Source organism: Martes martes, assembly GCF_963455335.1.
Source record: "Martes martes genome assembly, chromosome: 11".
In the NCBI taxonomy this organism is placed as follows: domain Eukaryota; kingdom Metazoa; phylum Chordata; class Mammalia; order Carnivora; family Mustelidae; genus Martes; species Martes martes.
Window position 1 is genome coordinate 81,324,916 of NC_137899.1, and position 22,382 is coordinate 81,347,297.

The 22,382-nt window shown below is 37.7% G+C and overlaps 1 protein-coding gene across 1 annotated transcript; it reads left to right on the forward strand.

The window, feature by feature from the left end:
* Nucleotides 1-2,608: 2,608 nt before the first annotated feature.
* LOC308352485 (hyaluronidase-4-like) lies at nt 2,609-10,149 on the forward strand (the record flags this gene model as incomplete). Its single annotated transcript, XM_080818733.1, has 3 exons — nt 2,609-3,529; nt 7,050-7,139; nt 9,703-10,149. 3 exons carry the CDS (start codon nt 2,609-2,611, stop codon nt 10,147-10,149), a joined length of 1,458 nt encoding a protein of 485 aa, XP_080674859.1.
* Between the last annotated feature and the right edge of the window lie 12,233 nt (nt 10,150-22,382).

Below are 22,382 nucleotides of genomic sequence, written 5' to 3' on the forward strand. Positions count from 1 at the left end.
AGAGCTAACCAGGTGCCCCTAAACCTTTGTTGGTTTAAAGTTGTAAACTTCAAAGAGATTTTTTTAGTGGATCCTAAGTTAATACAGCATTATCATAATAAATTTAGCGATTGGTCATTTCATCACATGTAAAAAAATACATCTCTTTGGGAGACAACGAGATTTGCTATCTTTGAGTGGAAAGAATAAAATCCCCAATCATACATGAATTTGGACTCTAATATATGTACACACACACACACACACACACACACACACACACACCTGTATTTAGAACCATCTTAGCAAGTTCACATTTCAATTGAAGAAAATGTATAACAAAAGCACGGTAAAATCACATCGTTCTCACCTTTGACACGGGTCTTGGCAGAACTGAAAAGGGGGACCACAGAACTCTGAATGCTATGGGCAAAATGACGCTCTGTCCTCCTCATACCTCTCACTGCAAATATCTAAGACGTCAATGACAAGTAGGTTGTCATTGGAACGGATTATTTACCTTCCTTTAAAAGCCCATCAGACCTCCTTCCATTACGCCTTTAGTGCATAAAACCCAAACTCCCAGGTTATTTTTTTTTTAATTTATTTATTTGACAGAGATCACAAGTAAGGAGAGAGGCAGGCAGAGAGAGAAGAAGGGAAGCAGGATCCCTGCTGAGCAGAAAGCCCCATGTGGGGCTCAATCCCAGGACCCTGAGATCATGACCTGAGCTGAAGGCAGAGGCTTTAACTCACTGAGCCACCCAGGCGCCCCCTCCCAGGTTATTTTTATCACTTGTATTTTCTGCTCTGTACCTTCTCATCCAGAGAAATTCACATCACTCTCCGACCTGGCTAACTTGTCCGTTACGTCCTCTGTAACTTAAAATCTTTAATCAAGAAAATCCCCCAGATCATAGAAATGATCCGGGCAGCTATACAGCTAGTCTTTGCCAAGCCCAGACCTTAACCCACAGCCAGAGGCATGCAGTTTTCTAAAGTGGCACCACCTGGGCATCACAGGCTCTCTACGAGTTACCTAAAGTGGAGCCTTCTGTGCACCACTTTAGGGGAGATCAAAACAAGTCTTCCCACATTCCAGCCCGGGCTTACATTAACTTCCATGGGGCCTGGAACACCAGCCTCCATGGAGGTCGCTCAGTGGGCATGAAGAAGAGGGAGAGCCAAAGACAAGAGTCCGTGTCTTCAGCACTCCTACAGATTTGTCGAACAAAACCCAAAGTGTATACATATGTATACAGGTATGGATACAGGTTACAGACCAGAACACTTAGATCTAGTTTTATATTCTGAGTAATACCAATGGCTAGAACATGGAAAAAAATCTCAGTAAGCATTATGGGGAAAGAATTAATTATATTTAAAAATCCACACTGTTTAGTGACATAATTTTCTTTCTGTAATACAAGGTAATTGTAAAATGCATACTGGGGACCAAGAGAATGCTGAGGTCTTTACAAACTTAGGGTGCTATTTTGCCAGAATTGTATCCTTTCTTGCATTTAATGTGTAGCAAGAACTACACAAAAATATCCTGAGCTTAGTTACATGAGAGAAAAATCTCTGATTCCTATATATAAAAAAATATGTACATGATAAAATACTTTTGATATATAACTTCAACTGGACTGCTTTCCGAGTGAGATCTCACTAACTGGAATGCATCATTTGTCAGGCAGTCCTGGTATACTGGAAGATTCTTTGGCAGTTTTTTGGTCAACTGACGATTTAGAAAGGATTTAAAGAGCTAAGTTTCATTTGGGATTTAAGTGGTGAAAATACAGCCTAATTTCTTGATGAGAAAACCATGAAGTTAAAAAACTAGCAGGTTTTTAGGCTTATTTATGTACGTGAGAGAAGACAGGACCAAATCCATAATCAACAGCAGGTAAATGCCATGTCTGTTTCCCATTTTAACCTGTGCTAATTCCAAGGGTGATTGCTGTCCTTTACAAATAAACAAAACAGATAAACAAGTGGACAAGCAAATCTTTGAGGACAGCGCATTTGAAATAGTGAGCAAAGTATTGCTTACTGCTGGTATTACTTTTTTTTTTTTTCGGTTAATAGTTGCTAACATGCCATTATTTGTTAATTTTCAACAGGCCATGTTCTTGGTCACTTTTCCAGTCATCAAGAAGGAGATATGGCAATCCATTCATATTCTTTTTTCCTAGTTTCCCTTAAAACCAAAGTTTTGTCTGTACAGCACGGTTTAGAGCAATGCAGCCAGAATAATAGGAAATTAAAACCAGAACATCTTGCAGGTAGACTTGGCATAGATGAGAATTTGTGTGAAAACTTTAGTTCTTATCCATGGAATTTTGTTTTCACATTTCCAGTGTTTTTGTTTTTTTTTGAAAGCCTCATTTTTCTTTCTTTGTTCAAATGAAATTATAAATTAGCCTAGATATCAATAAGCCTCATAAATCTAAACCCCCCCCAATAGTCTACTATTTAAAGAACTGCTTGAACAGCACTGAGTTTACTTCATTTGCTATTCTCTGTGCAGTATGAAACAAAAAGGACATTTGACTCCATCATGTCTAATTTTTTGCCCCTCTTCTTATTTTTAAGGAGACTGCTGTGACGGTGGAAACTATAAGCCATGTGTAACCCATGGGTGGCATGGTTAGGAGTGCTACTGCCCTTGATCAAGTCTGCTCATTCAGTCCTCAAACCAGCACAGCCTCCAGTGATCAGGAACCGGCCTTTCAACATCTTCTGGGCTGCCCCAACAATGCAGTGTCAACATTTCTTCAATGTGGATTTGAATCTTCAGTTATTTAATATTATATCAAATCCCTTAGAGACTCCGAGGGGATCAACAATTGCCATATTTTACCCAAATGAATTAGGGTATTATCCTTATTTCTCTCAAGATGGAAAACCCTTTAATGGAGGGATACCACAGAATATGAGTCTTTCTAAACACCTCAAGAAGACAGCTGATGACATTGCACATGTTGTCTCTTGGTGGAGATCAGAAGGTCTTGTTGTCATTGACTGGGAAAGCTGGAAACCCCAATGGGGTAGAAATTGGGGACATAGACTAATATATAAAAACTACTCCTTAGCCTTCACCAGAAACCACCATCCTGACTGGTCAGAAATGAAAGTGAATACAGTTGCCCAACAGGAATTTGAAAATGCCGGAAGGAGTTTTATGCACACTACTCTCACACTGGCTTTAGAAATGAGACCAAAATGTTTATGGGGCTTTTATCTCTACCCAGACTGCTACAATTATGATTATAAAATAAACCCACAGACGTACACAGGTAAATGCCCCGATGATGAAATTTTCCGCAATGACCAACTCCAGTGGCTATGGGAAAAAAGCACAGCACTTTATACTTCAATATATCTGGATAAAATATTGAAGTCAAGCTTAAATGCTTTGAAATTTGTTCATTATCGAGTTAGGGAAGCCATGAGGATTGCTGAAATGGCTAGACATGACTACATTTTGCCAGTTTTTATTTTTTCCAGACCATTTTATTTGCATAGTATTGAAGCTTTGTCACAGGTAAGGAAAAAGTACACTCATCTAAAAATGGAAATTTAGTACAATGACTATACAAAATCTGTGAAAAAATGTTTTAGTATAATTATTTTCCCTTAATAATAGAATACTATTTTATTATTAAAGGTATATATTTTTCCAAATGTTAAGTCAATTCTGAAACAGTATCACTGACAATTAGATGTTTACTTGGTTTTAAGATGATGATTCTTATCAGCTTAGCATTTTTCAGGTTTCCTGAAACCCCTTGAGTTAAATGATGCAACAGATCAAGCTTGAGTTAAATGATGCAACAGATTAATTTTAACCCTGGAGAAATTTCAGAATCAGCTTTTTAATAGGGAGGAGTAATAGCAATTTTTCAAATCTAAAACATACAGACAAAGCTTGGGTAAATTATTAAGCCGTTACAGTTTTTGTTATATTGCATCATTATGTTTTTACTAAGTTCACTGAAAAATACCATAAATTCCATTGATTTTATATTGAAGATTCTACAATGTGATCTAGTGGCTAGTCTCAAGACTTTAAAAATAGTTTATGTAAATAGATACTGTCCTTTGACTTAATACAAAGTAGGAGGCACAAAGAGGTGGGAAGGAGCTTGTTCGGAAGATAATGAGTTTGCAGACATGTGGAAGTATTCAAGATATAGCTAGATTGTCATTTAGATAGGACATTATTATAGGGCTTCAATTGTTGGATGGATAGCTAGATAAGAAAACCCTTAAATCCCCATCCATACCTGTGAGCCCACAGTTCTGTTACTCCACTAACCAACACAGACACAGGACCACTGGAAAGACAACACCGCTCACTTTATTAGACTGCTTATGTTTGAGATGAGGACATTTAAAAAGCAGTATCAATTCTTCCTCAAAATTTTCAGAATAAACATCTACTGACACAAATGCTGTTGAGCAGACTTGACATTCTATCATTAAGGATTACTCATTAATGGGATGTTCATTCAATATGTTTAGGAGGAAAAGAATCATAACATCTTGACAAAAAGCTGGAGGATCTCAGAGGTGTCTAATCCACTCCTCACCCAAACATGGATTCTTACTTATCTGGCTCTGCTTCAGCACTTTTCCGTGGCTCTCCCTAGTCCAGAAGAAAAACTGCCACTTGCGGATAGTGTTAATTCCCAGAAAGTTCTTGAGTATGTTGAGTCTACTCTACCCCTGGATAACTTCATACCATTAATTTTAATTCAATCTTCTGGTGAAACCTAGAATAAATCAAATCCTTCTTGCCTGGGTGGCTCAGTGGTTTAAGCCTCTGCCTTCGGCTCAGGTCATGATCTCAGGGTCCTGGGATCGAGCCCCGCATCGGGCTCTCTGCTCAGCGGGAGCCTGCTTCCCCCTCTCTCTGTCTGCCTCTCTGCCTAGCTCTGATTTCTCTCTGTCAAATAAATAAAATTTAGAAAAAAAAAATCAAATCCTTCTTTCAGAAGTCAGGTCTCCAGGTATTTGAATACATCAGTTACACCTACCGAAATCTTCTCATAAGTCATTCCTCAACAGATCTCTCAAATCATGTCACTTTCTCAGATCCTTTTGGGAAAAAGACTAGGTTATGTTTATTCAGTCCACAGTTATTTACTGAGTGCCTATAATGTGTTATTGTATTAATAATAATAATAGTAATATTACTATTATTGTTAATGATAATTATAATGGTAGAAACTAATAATAATCCATATAGCTACACAGTTTGTCTTAAAAGAAAATGAGAGAATGAGATGAGTCACATTTTAATGAAAGTCTTATTCATAACTATTTTGTGCTATTTTTTGTGCTATTAGACTTCTGACATAAATTATGGGCTGAGTAACACCTCTGAGCTCTACTTCAGAAATCAACAGACCACATACTCTACTTACCAAAAACTATAGAATTAATCTGAGTATTATTATAGTGAAGTATTTTAATACATCCTATTGCCTTCACCAGCCAACGAATGATATGGATCTTTTTTACCTATTGTTTAAATACCATAACTTTACAAAGAAATAATTTAAAATACCAACTCTGTTTGATATTTTCTTTCAGAAGTTTCTCAATTTAAGTGAAAGACTTGATTTACATTTAAGGAATATGATACTGGCTAGTAAAATAGAAGGAAGATTTCCTTTCTTGTTATATTACCTACACAAATTATGTAACAGAAGCACTAGTGTTTTTGGAGTCTTCCCATAGTGCAGGGACACTGTGCCGTGGCACAGCCATTTTCTCATCCTAGTATTTGAACACCGTGTCTTTGCACTGGATCTCTGGTTCTCCACACCTTGGAAGGAAGGAAAGAATGCAGATTCCTTCATCTATCATCTTTTCTCTGTTCCATCTCCCCTTATGCCCTGCATCTTTGTTCTTACTCTATAATCGTGAACATAACCTTCTCAGTTTCTTGTCTTGGTAAATTATAATCTACTTAGTCGCCCAGCTTGTGTCACTTGTATCCTCCCCGCTCTTTCTATTATCCAAGAGATATCCATCTTCATTTCCAAATCACTCTTCAATCTGTCCCCTCTGTTTTACAAGGACTGACATTGCCTTCATTGAGACCCTCATCATTTCTCATTCAGCAGCGTGCATCACCTCCTAACTGGTGTCCCTCCCTACCATCTTGACTTCCTCCTTCAATACATGTTATATGTGACAGCCAAAAACATCTATCCAAGTTGCCAATTTGGGGTTTTCCAGTACTAAAACTTTTTTTGTACTTTAGTCCTAAGAATTTAAAATAGTTTAAAAGATTCTTTGCATTTGGATCCTCCCTATATACAAAGATTCAGATGCCTTCACTTCTTCCCCAGTCCCTGGTTTTACCACAAGAGCTCCTGGCAGTTCTCTGGGTGGACTGGTTTTTTCCTACATAGGAACCTCTGCCCTTATTCTTCCTACTGTACACAAAATTTTGCCCTCTCTAATCAGTCTTATGAATTTGCACTCATTTCCAAAGACACATCTAAAATCTCACCTCCTGAAGCTTTTTGAAGGAAGATTTCCCAGACTCTTCCATGTAGAATTAAGCAGTACCTCTGATCTATATGTCTAGTGGGACAATATGGAACTTAATTTGTTATACTATAATCACTAGTTTTTTTTAATCACAGCAAGCTTTGTTCTTTTTATTATTATTATTATTGTTAGTGGTTACAGGTAGTATCACATCAAAGTTAAGAATTCCAGCAAATTATAATTACTTGTTTATATGTTTGTCTCAACCATCACACTAAAGAGCTCCCTTGAGGACAGGAACTGGAATCTATTTCACTTTTATATTCTCAGTGTCTAGAATATTGCCTGGAACATCATAAATATTTATCAAGTAAAAGTGAAGTATCCAAGGCAGAATTACATTTCCTAATTCTGCTCTACAGTCTTTTGTTTAAGAAACACGGATAACATTATCAGTGTGTTTTTTTACCACAATTGATGGGTTGAGTCTTATCACTGAAATGTCAATGACTAAATTGAGTTTGGCAGAAACTACTTGTGATACTTCTCTTTTCTAGGAAGATTTAGTACATACAATTGGTGAGAGCGCAGCGTTGGGGGCAGCAGGGATAATATTGTGGGGAGGATACGAATACTCTGATTCGAAGGTAAGCAGTGATTTCTCTGTCAGTATCTTGAATATATTCCAGATACTGCTTTTTGTTTTACTTTTCCACATCAGGGACAAATGGTTATCTGTTCCCATGACGTCAATGAAGTTCAAAGAGTACAGGGACTAACATTGTTTGAAGCACCTACTCTGTACCCACCACTATGGCGAGTGTAGCCTGGAAAGAGCACAGGGTTTCCAATCAGACAGCCCTAAGGGAGAATTCAATTTTCACTAGAATTCAATTTCACTAGAAGTGCAATCTTAGGCTAGTTAATTAATCTCTCCGAGTCTCAGTTTCTTCATCTAAAAAAAAAAAGAAAAAGAAAAAGGTACCGAAATAAAACCTATTCTGCAGGGATTTCAGAAGATGCAATGATATAATGTATATGTGACAAAGAAAAAGAATAGTAAATTTTAAAAACAAATATTATTTCATCCACATTAAGGGGGATGAGTTTTCTAAAAATGGCTCTTTATTGCCTGATCAACGAAGATAGAAATGCTCGTGGGAGGAAAAAAATATATGTGTATAAAGTTTTATTAACAATCTGCTCTTGATCATAGTAGTGCCCACACAAAATAACTATTATTTTTCACAACTGAATTTGAACATATTCTATTGGTCGCCGGTCACACTGCCTAAGTGAAAATTCTGAACCACAGCTTTTCTTCACTTGCAGGTATGAACAGATAGTCTCAATTTCAGGTATTAAAACATCCAGTCTCATAACACATAAAAAGGGCCATCTCTTTCTCATTCAGTGTGGCATGAATGAGAACCCACACAGAAGAGCTGTTAAGAGCCGGAGGCCAGAAGTTGGGTTGTCTGGGGTCCGCTGCGTGCTTTTTGTCACCTACTAGCCATGTGACCTTGAGCAGCTCATTGACTCTACAATTCCTCTATCTGTAAAATGGGGGAAATAATAGTATCTTCTCACTGGGCTCTTATGCGAACTGCATCATAACATGCGTAAAGCCCTTAAAACAGTGCCTGGGATGCGGGATGTGCAAGGTACGTGTTGGCTATTATTCGGGTAAACATTTCCTGCCCTTTGTCCCCATACCCCCTGCTTAAGTCTTAGGTATGGGGAAGAGGAACGTGGGGCAATTTCTTTGTTCATTTGCTTTAAGGAAGGGTGTGGGAAACTGGGTTGGGAGGAGACAAAGTGGGCAATGTAATTTTTATTTATTTGGAACTTTTATAATTATTTTTGTCTTTTGAAGTTCTTCCCACACAACTGCCACATAGGAACTGGCTCTTTTTTTGCATGAGGGGTCACTGAGATTTGGTTAGAGACACTCCTACACAGCATGCAACTCAAGCATACCCCCAGACTTTGCTCCTGAGGCCTTGGTAAGAGGAAACTGTCGAATGCTCAGATGGGGAAGGCTGCCGGAGCTGCAGGCTGGCAAGAGGATAAGGAGATCACACTGGAGTGTGTTAGGTTTGAAATGCTTATAAGACTTGCAGGTGGAGATGTCACCCAGGCAAAGTCTGGGAAGTACACTTTTGGGAGTTCTATTTAGAGCAAGGAGATGGGGTGAGTGAGTGTATCCAGAGACTACAGCTGAGAAGAGAGGAGGTCTAAGAATTAAGCCTGAAGTTCTCCAGTGCTCAGAGGTAGGAAAGATGAGCAGAACCTAGCAAAGGACACTATGAAGGAACATCCAGTGAGGTAGAAAAAACCCAGGAGGGGGTAATGCCCTGGAAGCTAAGTGAAGAAGGTATGTCAAGAAAGAGGGCAGAATGGGAGATGCCCAAGTTGAACTTGATTGTACTTACCTGGGTTCTATGCTCTCTTTGATTATAGTCTTCCCCCAATCTCTCTCTCTTGTTCAATGGTTTGCTTGTTTTTATTTTATTCCATCAGTTCTAGAACCTCCCCTCAGATAAGGAGTCTGGTCCTGATGAAAAATAGCATTTGTTCCTAAATATAGCACGAGGCTAGCTTAGATGGATGTCCCTGGACCAAAACATGACATGCAAGATTTTCAGCCCTTGTTACCATCCGAAGCGACACCTTGTTAAACTGCCTGTCATCAGGAGTTTATTCTGCCTTGTAACTTCCCATTTGAACCCTCTCCGTCCTTACTAGATGGATTCACAGTACTGATGCCTCTTCTCACTGAGAAAATACCCCACTTCTTTAATTTAATTGGTGTTTAATTATGGACCAGTGTTAATATTGATCAAAATCACTGAAGTGCTAACGGAGAATTCAGTGTATGTTATTAACGAATCTCCTAGGATTTTCCCACAGTTCCTCCTATATGGATCAAGGCAGGAATTTATCTGACCTGTAATATTAGTGTATATTTAGTATGGATGGTGAGGACGTTTCACAATGAAAGTTAAATTTATAAAATAACCATACCATATTAATGCTGATCTTTTTAAGGCGCTACTACAAATATCTCTTTATATGAATTCCTAGTTAAAGGCATAGATCTTCCTCCTCAGCCTTACCAAATGCAAATCTTCAGGTATTAAGACCACCTGTATGATAATAGAATCCCATTTTGAGAGTGAACTAAACAGATCTCTACTTTTCCTACAGGAGACCTGCTTATCTGTGCAAAAGTCTATCCAAGGGTCATTGGGCCATTATGCTGTTAACGTGACATCTGCGGCTAAATTCTGCAGTCAAAGTCTGTGTCACAATAACGGAAGATGTATCCGAAAAATCCCTGAATCCTCTTCCTATCTGCACATGCCCGGAAGCAGCACTAAGAAATACATCCTAAGTAAGAGTTTTAGATTCATCATTTCTCCAACCAGTAAACTGAAGACAATAAAGACCATGAAGAATGGATTTGTGTGCCACTGCTATCATGGCTGGCACGGAGAATCTTGCCAGCAACACTCTTCAGATCTCTTGAGAAGGAATAATAAGGCTCTTAGGGCTAACTTTAATTTATCAGTTTTTCTCAGCGTGACCTTCTCTACGATTCTGTGGAATTCTCTCACCTCCTCTTTCAAGGTCCATTTTTCTTTGAAATACTGAAGAGTAGAAAATGCTGTGTTTTTTGTTTTTTTTGTTTTTGTTTTTTTTTCCCTTCCGCTTAAGCTACTTCTAAAATAGTTATTGGCTTTAAAGTAAAAAAAAATTTCAAAAGTGATCATTGGCTCCAGTCCTTGCCAGAGTGATTATTTTATGGGGCGCCTCCTTCGTGCTAGGCGCTGGGGACGAGGAAGTGAACACCCAGAAGTCCCTGCCCTTGTGGAGCTTAGATTCTTGTGAGAAACTGAACAATAATAAGTAAGCCATAAATAAATACGTATATATCAAATGAAGATAAGTGCTGTGGAAAATAATAAAGGAGGGTGAAGGGACCAGGGGGTGTGGTGGAGTACAGGAGATTGTATAAAGGTAGACAAATAAGCCCGCCAATGTGATGACCTGAAGGCGGAAGCACAGCCCAGCTACACCCACATTCTTGGAATGGGGAATAAGGAAGAGCAAAGGCAAAAACCTCTAAGTGGGAGCAGATGCGAAGTGTTTCAGGACATCAAGAAGGCCAGTATGGCTCATGCAGGAGGGAGAGGAGGGGGCGTGGAGAACCAGGTCATTCATTAACTTTGTAACAGACTCTTGGTCCAAGCAAAGGTATTTATTTTTTTTTTAAATAATTAAATAGAAATTTCTGGAGGAAAGCCAGTCAAATAAGATATAATATCTACATTTAAAAAATAAATACACACTTAAATTGGATAGAAACAATAGCATCGACTAGGATTAGATCGATACTGCTACAATGTTCTTGAGACTCTGATCATTTATAACAAACCGGGAAATTTGTAGTTAAGTCATATGGAATATGGAGCAGGCAATAACATGGGAGCTAAAGAAGGCAAACATTATGTTCTAGCTCTTTGTGCTCCAGGGATTGGCAATTTCTAAATAATTCAAGTGATCCCAGGATACCAAGTCATAAGGCAAGAGGAATCGATTCTGAATTCTGTCGGGTTCAGTTTTTATCAGCAGTATCTCCAGGGCTCTTAGAAATTGATTTGGCAATCATACTCATCAGATGGTGAGTCCTATTAGAGCCCTTTAAAATGGAATTTATATTAAAAATCCTTTGATATTTGCTGGCTTATTAAAATATACTATATCTAAGCAACTCATTTTCTTTCAATTCTTGATGCATGTTAAGTCATTTGAAAAATTTATTTGGTCACTTGGGCTGACCTAGTTATAATTCAGGTCAATGTCTTTCATAAAGAGAGATTAATTTCAAAACAGATTAATAGTATCCTAAATACTGTTTCCTTCAGCTTAGGGAGGATATGGTCTGACACTTTCCAAATATTGCACTTTCATATGTACTTCATCTTGGCCCACATATAGATTGTGGATACGTAGATCACACTCAGATTCGGACTTCATTTTTTCTATTTGTCCATTCATTCATTCATTTTCAAGAGGAGTAAAAGTGAAGGAGACAGTGGAATAGAATAATTCAAATTGAGGGTTCTTTGCCAAATTCCCCTATTTTGTTGGTATTCTGTTGCACCAAGGCTGAAATTACAGTCATTCAATGCTTTTGCCCAAACAAGAACTGTTTTTACAACTATCAAAGTTGGCGCTAAGCCATAATAAGTGAAAAGGAATGGCTCTTATCCTTACAGGGATGTTTTCAATTTTATCCTATCAAGGTTTTGATATGTAATGAACTCCACTAAAGCAGGAAAAGGCACATATTAATAAGTATTATTACCATTTTGAAGATGAAGAAAGTAAGATATGGAGAGAATGAAAGGTATAGGTGATTTTACCCACTTACCAATGAATACATCAACTATAGGATACACATCACTGCTCTCTACTGTTTAAACTTACAGCGCATCCAAAATAATCAAGAATAATAAGAATTAAGGTAGATGAAAGAAAAAGAGAATACATATAGAAGATACATAGAAGAAAATAGGAAATATCCCCAATTCTATAATTCACAGATAATCATTTTTTTCTAAATAAAAATGTTAAATTTTATGTCACTTAAATTTAATAGCAAGCAAAAGAAACTAAAACCCAAGGAACTACCACATTTCAATAACTGATTCTTCAAAACTTTGTTTTTTTAAAAAAATCTTGTTAAAAATAGATTATGAAAAACATTTAATTTTGTTGTAAATTTATTTTGACTTGTATAATTTTGGGTTTCCAGACTATAATACTTAGTACACTATCTCTTAAAAATGGGAAGTCATCAATTATGTCCAATCTAAACACAAATATGCACCCCTCTATTTCTCTTGTAAAAAAAAAATCTTGCTACTGGGATGGAGCCCCACATCAGGCTCCCTGCTCGGTGGGAAGCCTGCTTCTCCCTCTCCCACTCCTCCTGCTTGTGTTCCCTCTCTTGCTGTCTCTATCAAATAAATAAAATCTTTTAAAAAAATCAAAATTTATACTCTATTCCTATGTAATAATTCTTCAGGAGACATTAATAAAGGATACATCTGTAAGAAAAATAGCTTTTTTAAAAAAAGTTATTTATTTATTTGACACAGAGAGAGAGAGATCACAAGTAGGCAGAGAGGCAGGTAGAGACAGGGGGAAGCAGGCTCCCCGCTGAGCAGAGAGCCCGATGCGGGGCTCCATCCAAGGACCCTGAGCCAAAGGCAGAGGCTTAACCCACTGAGCCACCCAGGCGCCCCGAAAAATAGCTTTTAAATAGTACAGATCACTTTAAAAATGAAACAGAATTTCCAAGATGATAGGTACTCCTTGTTAGAAACCCCAAAAGCACCTGTTTCTCTCCTGACTTGCCTGAACAATGGCACTGTCTCTTCAAGGCACTGGTGTTTCTTATCACCCATTGTTCAAAAATTATAATACCTTTTATTTGGACACAAACTTTTTGATCAGGTCCTTGGTTTTTTCCAGTCTCTTAACTGTTTCACACCACAATCAGATGGAATGTATGTCTTCATCTCAGAAACAGAATGTCATAATCATACTTTCTGGTCCTTACTAAATTCCTGTCATCTTTATTTTAAAGTAGAGATAGTCTTTTACAAAGCCTTGTAGCATTCCCTTTTAATTTAGACTCTTGTCTCTAGCTCAGGACAATTTTATTTCATTATTTTTCAATGGTTTCCTTTCTTCCATTTTCTCTATCCACTTACAAAATTACTATTAAACGGGTCTTAGTTCCAGATCTCTACAATGTTGCTTTCCTTTCTGTGATTCTAAGTCTTTGTCCTTTTTGCTTTGTAACAGTTTTGCCCACCTTTTCTTCTAGAATAGTTGTTTAGTCTTCATCATATTTTTAATTCCAGAGAACTCTTTTACTGTGTGTAAGGAAATTGCTCTTTTTTGTAATAGGCTTGTTTTGGTTTGTGGATTTGATAGCTTCCTGAATCTCTCTGAGAATATCAATTAGATTTTTTAAATGGCAGGGGCTGTTAGACAGTTTATTCTGTCCCACTTTCTCTAAGATCAGCTGTTCACGTTATTGATTTCTGCTCTTTCATACTGTCCATGTGTATCAAATGTTTGGTGATCCTCGGCCATCTCCTTACATTCACGAAGGACCTAAGTGACTGGAAAAACTGTCCTAGGATTTCCCCTCCCCACATTTCTTTGGGCATATTTACGCAACAGGATTCTTATGTGGAACAGGAGGATGGACTGTATGTAGACAGTGAAAGGGGCTGGGGCAGGCTGACAAGTCAGATTTCATGTGGACCGTGTGAACAGAAAACAGGCAAGTCTAGTAGGAACCCTCACAATTATCTAAGTAAGGAGAAACTTACCATGGAAGAAGAGTATAATTCCTCATGGGTTGAGAAGGCTTTCCTTTTTTGTCCCCCCATGCCCACTAGGGAGACCAGTTCATCTTTTATAGTTCCAGGAGTCAAACTCTGAACTCTACCTAGGAAGATCTTTGTATTTAAATGTCCTGGGGTCATGGGGCACCTGACTGGCTTAGTCAGAAGAACATGTGACTCTTGATCTCAGGGTTGTGAGTTCAAGCCTCACATTGGGTGTAGAGATCACCAAAACAAATAAGTAAATAAATAAACTTAAAAAAAATGTCCTGGGGTCAAACGTCTTTGCTATTTCTCATTTTATATACTCTGGGGAGTTAAATGGTCTGACTGGTTCTGCTGTACTGGAAGAAATATTTAATTGATTGCTCTGATAATTAGTCCTCAACACACTTGATCTTTTGGGTACCTTGTCTCTGTACTTAGGGTTTCTCTCTCCAAAGGAAGGAATAGCTCATACCTCTGCAATAACTTTCTACTATTTTTTTTTAATTTAAATTTCTGATTCAATTTCATCTGGTTTCAGTTCTTTTTTTTTTAAATAGATTTTTATTTATTTATTTGACAGACAGAGATCAGAAGTAGGCAGAGAGGCAGGCAGAGAGAGAGGAAGGGAAACAGGCTCACCACTGAGCAGAGAGCCCAATACGGGGCTCGATTCCATGACCCTGAGATCATGATCTGAGCCACCCAGGTGCACCTGGTTTCAGTTCTTAAGTTATGTCACCACATCTTATTTTCAGGTTTATATCATATTTTTTCTAAGGGCATACACCAAAAACAATGCAGTAAATACATGTGCTTAGTGCATCGTCTTGAACCATTGATTCCAGTAAATTAATGTTGTATTTACTCAGGATGATAGCTAATGCCTTGCTAAGAGTTAGTTATTCCATTATCATCAAAGACAGCCATTAGAATCTATTTTTCAAATAATATATATTGTAGTACACATAGCATTTGACCTCCCTTTTTCTCTTTAATCTGGAAATCTTTTAAATATAGTTTTCTTTACCTCTCTATTTTCCAACTAAAGTCTCAATCAAAGTTTTCTTTCTTAAGTCAGTGAATTTAAGTTGGGTATTTTCAGAAAGCAATGGTCACTTCTACCAATATGCTTTTAAAAGAGTCTGAGTTTGGTTATAAAGAGATTTAATGCAAGCCTCCAGTTTAACTTGGAGGACTGAGTCACCCCTGTAATGACATGTTTCTCTGAACCACCACAGGGCATCCTTTGCCACTCAACCTCTGTTTGGCATCAGGTGACTAAAGGGCCAGGAGCAAACAAAAGCAAAGGTAAAATATACTTTTTGTTCTGTTGGAAAAAATGTAAGGACTGTTTTTTAGAAATATGTTTTCTTAGGGGAGTTAAAAGAAAAGTAATTTGTTTTATTTCTTGGAATACCCCAATTTATTTTCTGGACTAACTTTATTTACTTTGCAAATAGCTTACCTTTCAAAATGTGAGCTTGCTTTTATGATCCTAACACTCTACAAAATATATTTGTCACTGATAGTGATAAGTTTCAGTTAGTTTTTTATTTTTTGTAAATTGATATTTGAAACTGATTCTCCTTTGAGGTTTATTCCATTTCTCCTCTACAAGCACAGTTTCTTTGAAAAGTAGCTTTTTGCAGTACGTTGGTTATCATAACCTCATACTTATCTTATAATAGCATCAGAATGTATTCCCTGGAGTAGATTAGAAAACTAACTGTAAACAAGCCATGGGAGGGAGAGCACCACAACTTTGATATTTTTTGTAACATAGCTGTGAGGAATTCCTCAAGCTAACTTTATATACCTAAATAGTTATCTTTAGAATGTAATTGCATTTCTTTATTGGATAAATATTTTATTTTTGCTTAATTTTTAGTGAAGGACAGTTTTAAAGATATGTTCCATTGTTATCATATCTACCATGACATGCAGTATTAGAAGACTGTTATTCAGAAAAAGAAATTCAGTTTTGGGGAAATATAGGACATTTAAAAGGGTTCAGAAAATGGATTTTTTTGTCATATAAGTAGATTTTGAGTTTTCTTTCCAGACACTAATAATGGGACTGAATACTTAGAGATGACAATCAGTAGTCACTTCAAATAAGAAAATCTCTCAGTAATTGGGAAGAAGATATATACATAGGTAGATAGATTTAGATTTTCCAGAAAAGAAAGAGCAGGTACCAAAATAATATAAGAAAGAAATCTAAAACCATTTAATCTGGAGACAGAAAATCTTAGAGTCAAGAAATTTCCAAATGATGGAGAAAAAAGTCTACTTCAGTGGTTACATATATCAAAGGCAAGGTGAAAGATCTGAAAAATTATGAGTAGAGTAAGGTAGTGTAGGCAATAAAACTTGGTGTCTCTAAACCCCTTTGCCAGCTCCTGAATAACTAACTTTAATCTAGAGCCATAGCTAATTGGGATACTTATCTTACTGATAGATACTGATGTAGTAACAGCTAAGAAAGTTTAGTCATATGATTTATGTCAGCCTTGTCTGTAAATTAGGACCCAGTTCGATGCTGGAAGGAAGATACGTTGCTGAGGTATTCACAGATTCTTAACATCTAAGTAGAGTCACAAGCAAAGAGTTGAAATGGTGTGAAACAGAGAAAGTTAAGAAAAATTAGAAACTAAGTTATAAAAAATTCATGTGTAGAGACTCAGGGTTCATATTCTTCATGATTTTTTTTGAGAATTAAAATGCATACCAGATTTTCTTAGCAATAGACTTCTTTGTGAGCCTGATTCTTTGTCCGAAAAAGCTTTATCAAGTTCAGTGAAGTTCTATTTATATGTACATCATCATCTATAATTACTTGTTTGTTGAAATGTTAGTCTCCTTGGTTTAGCACATTCCTTGACTTTTTCTATGTAAAACAGAAGTGTAGATGCTGTGAATTTCTAACAGGAACAGTCTCCAGTTGTCTTTTTGACAGAATGAAGCCTTTCACCTGAACACAGGTCCAGTGTTCATAATAGGTCCAAATGAATGAATTCCATGTTCCCTCTTATCAAGTATATTTGAAATATACTACTCTTCAAGGAGCACTATTTCTTAGACATATTCTATTGGATGGCTCAAGAACTGGCTATCATTCTAGGCTGGGACTGCTCTGTCTCTGTCACAGGCATTCCAGATCAACCCTGCTGCATCTTTAGTCCGACTCAGAACCTGCCACTGGAACATTTCTGAATTTCCTCTTTGTGAGAGGGGACCCTCTCAAGGTTGTATTTGGAAATTAAAGACTATTTCCTAATATTTTCAAGTTACATGGTTTATATAATTAGACTGCATGCAATTAATGGCTGTGAATAAATAAACTTATTTTTAAATTAAAAAGTCTTTGTATAAAGAAGTATTTATGCCATATTTATTGTTGATGATCGTTAATGCAGAAGCTCAACTTTTTTTACTAATATCCAAATGTAACCCAGTTCTCGTTTCTTGTGAATGGGCAACCAGAGTAGAGAATGCTTTCTTTAATGATCTGTTATAAATGCATGCAAATTATTGATTAGTTATATATTTGGTGTTTCAACAGTTTATTATTATTTTATTAAGAAACAAAACATAAGGGTGCCTGGGTGGCTCAGTCAGTTAAGCCTCCACCTATGGCTCAGGTCATGATCTCGGGGTCCTGGGATAGAGCCCTACAATAGCTCCCTGCTCAGTGGGGGCCCGCTTCTCCCTCTCCCTCTGCCTGCCACTCCCCCTGCTTGTGCTCTATCAAATAAATAAATAAAACCTTAAAAAAAAAAGCATAATCCACTTGGTTGCACAATAATATATACTATTTGTTATTCAAACCTGATGGAAATTAGCCTAACTGGCACAGTTAGTTGCAATCAAGAGCTCATCATTCATTCAGCAGGTGTACCCGGAGTGAAAGCCTAGTGCCTTAGAAAGAGCAATGAGATAGCCCTGTAGCTCATTATACAAAATCCACACCTAAAGGCTGAAGAAAAATACACGCAAACAATTTCACCAGCTCTTACTTTCTTCATGTGCCATAATCTTTTCAGATAACTTAATGTTGATGAGTCTGACAATTTATCATCAAGTTTAGCAATGGTTGATAGCAAGATTTCAGGTAGGAAACATTAGTTGCAAAGCCAAAGGGCACTGTAAACCCGGGTGTGATTCAGTTGAGCACCAGGAGATCCGACCATAGCGGTGAGATGTTCCGAGAGCAGTCCAACTCAGAAGGATGGACATCTTGGGTAGAAAATCTGTCCTGTGTGAAAAGCGTCAGCAAGAGGGCTACAGAGCTGCAGAGAGGCGGGAGGGAAGAGCTGGTGGGCAAGATTCCACCCCACATTCATACATTTTAAAGATCAGAACTAAATTTTAATTTTCAATGGCCAAGACTTTAGCTCATAGGCAGGCAATAGACGTCTATACTGTGTTTGGATTTATAAGATGCTATCATTATTTATCATCATCACCCCCAAAGAGACAGTATCGTGACACGCAGGAAAGGCCACTTGAAACAATAAAAATAAAAACCGAATGGGTGAGACCACGGAACTTCTTCCAGTGTGTTAAATGATAACTAGCCATGGAGTCGAAGATTTTTAACCTCGGCTTTATACTGCCTTCTCTTATGTTGAAATTTCCTTATTTTGTCTTGTAAAATAACACAGAAGGATAGTTGGACAGAATTTTTAAAAGAGCAGTAAAAGTTGAGAAAGGATTTATTAGAGGAAAGTGAGAGGAAGAATAAAAAGTAAAAATAATGCCATGAACATTTGAAGAATTAAAAAACAAATGTCAGATTTTCAGCTTTGTCAGAAAGATAATTGGATAAAATACAATGGAACTGAAGTGCTTAAGAAAATTCAAGGAAAATGATCAAGTTGAAAAGGTAAAATGCAGCTACCTGAGTTATTTAAAATTAGGTTGGATAAATCACCGAAACGAATATATAGTCAAGGAAATAAGAAGAACCAAAGCATCTTTTTCATATTTGATCCCTCCAAGAACTTTTATTGTTCTAACTAGAGTTCTGCATTGTTTGCAACCAGAGAAGGCCTATATCTTTCCACTTGTAATAAATAACACACTCATATCGTGCACCACATTTTGTGGTACGTAATAATACTAATCAATTTCTTCAAGCCTATCTTCTGTGTTTCTACTGAACATCTATAAAACCATTAACCACTATTAGTTCTTCTTTACCACAGGTAATTAACCAACCTATAATTAGCTCTTAATACCCACATGTCAGAATAGAGTGGTAACTTAAAGCTCTGGCTGCTGGTGTTCATGTCAGCTACCAAAAAAAAAAAAAAAAAAGGAGGGGGCTTATCTCTTGAAGAGGGCTTTTCTCGCCAGATTTTGGAAAAGCATAGCATTTTCTCAACTAACTTTATTAAAAAAAATGATCTTTGTAATAACATCCAACTCAGACGTTACCTTTTCAGGAAGCCATGCCTGATTCCTAATGGTCAGAATCAAATTGGATCTTCTTTTTTTGTTTCGAGAGAACTCGATTTGTTTTCTAAAGATTTTATTTACTTATTTGACAGAGAGAGATCACAAGTAGGCAGAAAGGCAGACAGAGAGAGAGGAGGAAGCAGGCTCCCTGTTGAGCAGAGAGCCTGATATGGGGCTCAATCCCAGGACCCTGGGATCATGACCTGAACTGAAGGCAGAGGCTTAACCCACTGAGCCACCCAGGCGCCCCTCGATTCGTTTTCTAATTCAAATAATCATTTTGGATAACGGCTATGTCAACATAGGACAAAATCCTAACAGAAGTTGCCACTCAAAGAAATTTCACCCACTTCTTTCCCTCAGCCGCCAGCTCTCCTTCCTGGAGGAAAGCAACATCATCAATTCTTGAGTGTCCCTCCGGACTCCGGACATATTCCTTAGTTTGTTTATACTTATATTTATTTATTTATATTCCTCACCAAACTACATACATACGATGCGCTCATAAATATAAACACAAATGGGGCACCTGGGTGGCTCAGTGGGTTAAGGCCTCTGCCTTCGGCTCAGGTCATGATCCCGGGATCCTGGGATCGAGTCCCGCATCGGGCTCTCTGCTCAGCGGGGAGCCTGCTTCCTCCTCTCTCTCTCTCTGCCTGCCTCTCTGCCTCCTTGTGATCTCTGTCTATCAGATAAATAAGTAAAATCTTAAAAAATATATATATAAACACAAATATAAATATATCTCCTTCTCCAAAAAATAATGGCAGCTTCCTATACACATCTTGCTTTTAAAAAATGTTAAATATGCATACGAATACGTGTGATAAAACATATACATATACCTTAAAGAATACTTATGGTGGGGCGCCTGGGTGGCTCAGTCGATTAAGCCGCTGCCTTCAGCTCAGGTCATGATCCCAGGGTCCTGGGATCGAGCCCTGCATTGGGTTCTCCGCTCCGCTGGGAGCCTGCTTCCTCCTCTCTCTCTCTCTGCCTGCCTCTCTGCCTACTTGTGACCTCTGCCTGTCAGACAAATAAATAAATAAATAAAATCTTAAAAAAAAAAAAAAAGAATACTTATGGTGTCTGGTGAGTGTCTGCATCAGTATGTGGAGGCAGCCTCACCCTCTGCTGTAATTGCATAGACCCCATTGTGTGGAAGTCCACAGCTGAACCACTTCTTTGATAATGGCCATTTGTCTCCAAACTTAATACTTACAGGCAATGCTGCAGTGAATAGCACAGAAGCAGAATTTCCAGGTGAAAAGCTGTATGCATTTGTAATTCGGATAGAAGTGTCCAGTTTTCCGCTTCAGTCGGGAATGTGCCCTAGCTCTTTACTCTCTCCTCACTACAAACAATCTGGAGTCTGTGCATGTACATGTCACCGTGCTCAGAGGTGTACGTTGCCAGAATATGGCTGCTGTACAGAGAGAGGAGTGCCAGCTGGAAAACCAGGCCAACCCCAGTTTCCCCCAAGATATCCCCATCAGGACTCGGGCAGAAAATGAAATTAAGCCATTATACTCTATTAAAACATTGTGATCTGGCTACAACTTTTGGCCTCTCACGTGCCTGCCCTTGGGCACCCTGACAGTCCCATCTAGTATCCGGAGAATCCAGATCCAAGTCTCCTGTTTAAATATGGTTGCGGCCCTCAGGCCTGAGGTTCGGCTTCGCTCCCCGATCCTAGTTTCCGTCTGTTCTCCCTGCCTGGTATCCCAGCTCTTCCAGCCAAAGGCTTGGCTCATCCCTTGGAGGAAGGGGGTGTTTTCAGTTATTATCTTGACTGTGGCCACTGAAAGGACCTAAGTAACATTTCACAAACCACTTGATTGCTTTACAGTTCAACCACTTTAATTAGAAACCTGAAGATTCAAATCAACCTAATGTTATTTTAAGGAGCTTAGTTAAAAACAGGTTGACAGAGGGAACATTTTATTCAAAATGTGGTCCCTAAGACTTTGGGTGCTTTTCCAAGAAAGCTGTTGATCTTGGCTGCAAGAAATTTTAAGTCCTAAAGGAAAGTCATACTTTTTGACAAAGACTAAGTATATACTCTTGCATAAGGACAATTATATTCTCTTTCAGATCACATTCCCTAAAACGGAAATTGTTCTTGTTTCATAAAAAACCTGGCCTTTCCCACTGAAGAGTGAATTTTCCATTAGCACGAGCGACAAAGACATAGTCATTTTTATACACTTAACAAAACTGAAGCTCATTTTTTAGTAAGATGGGAAGGGAAGCAGTTTTATACAATCAAGGTAATCCAGTAGTTTTAAAATTTGTTCAGAAGGAGGGACATTAGTTTTCTTTGACAATGGCATGAAATAGAGTTGTAATAAAACTCAATACCTAATGAGGAATTTTGGGACTTAAAGGGATATTATCATCTAGTGGATTATATTATAAACCAATGGGCACCAAGTTTTTAATGAAAATGTATGGGAAAAACTTAATTGAGAAACTTCTATCCATTAAAGTATATTTTTTCTTCTGCTGGAACACACAGCTTTCACAATACCGGTATTTCATGAGAGAAGAACTTACAAACCATCAGGATAAGACACTGATTGACAATCAGACTAAGGCACTAACATCCTTCAGAGGAAAAAACGGAAGCCTATTATTGGCATTTGCTTTAATGAGCTTTTATGAGAAAGCAGGTTAGCAATTAGTTCTGCAGAGCTGAGAGTATGGCTTTGAACTCAGTGACTCTGCTGTAGCTTCCATTCTGATAAATATTTATGCATATATTTTTATTGTTAGTAACAAAATATCACTTTGGTCAACACTTTCCTTAAAGGTTTGGAGATAAAACATAGCCTTTTAAAATGTCCCCCAAAATGGGCTTCGTTGGGATCCCCATTTAGGGTTCATGACCTTCAGGATATCTTTTCAAATCTTATTGGATTTGGGGGTAGACACTTGGCATCTTAAATGTTTTGATAGCAAAATCTCAATATCATGAAAAAAAGAAACAGAAGAATTATAGATTTG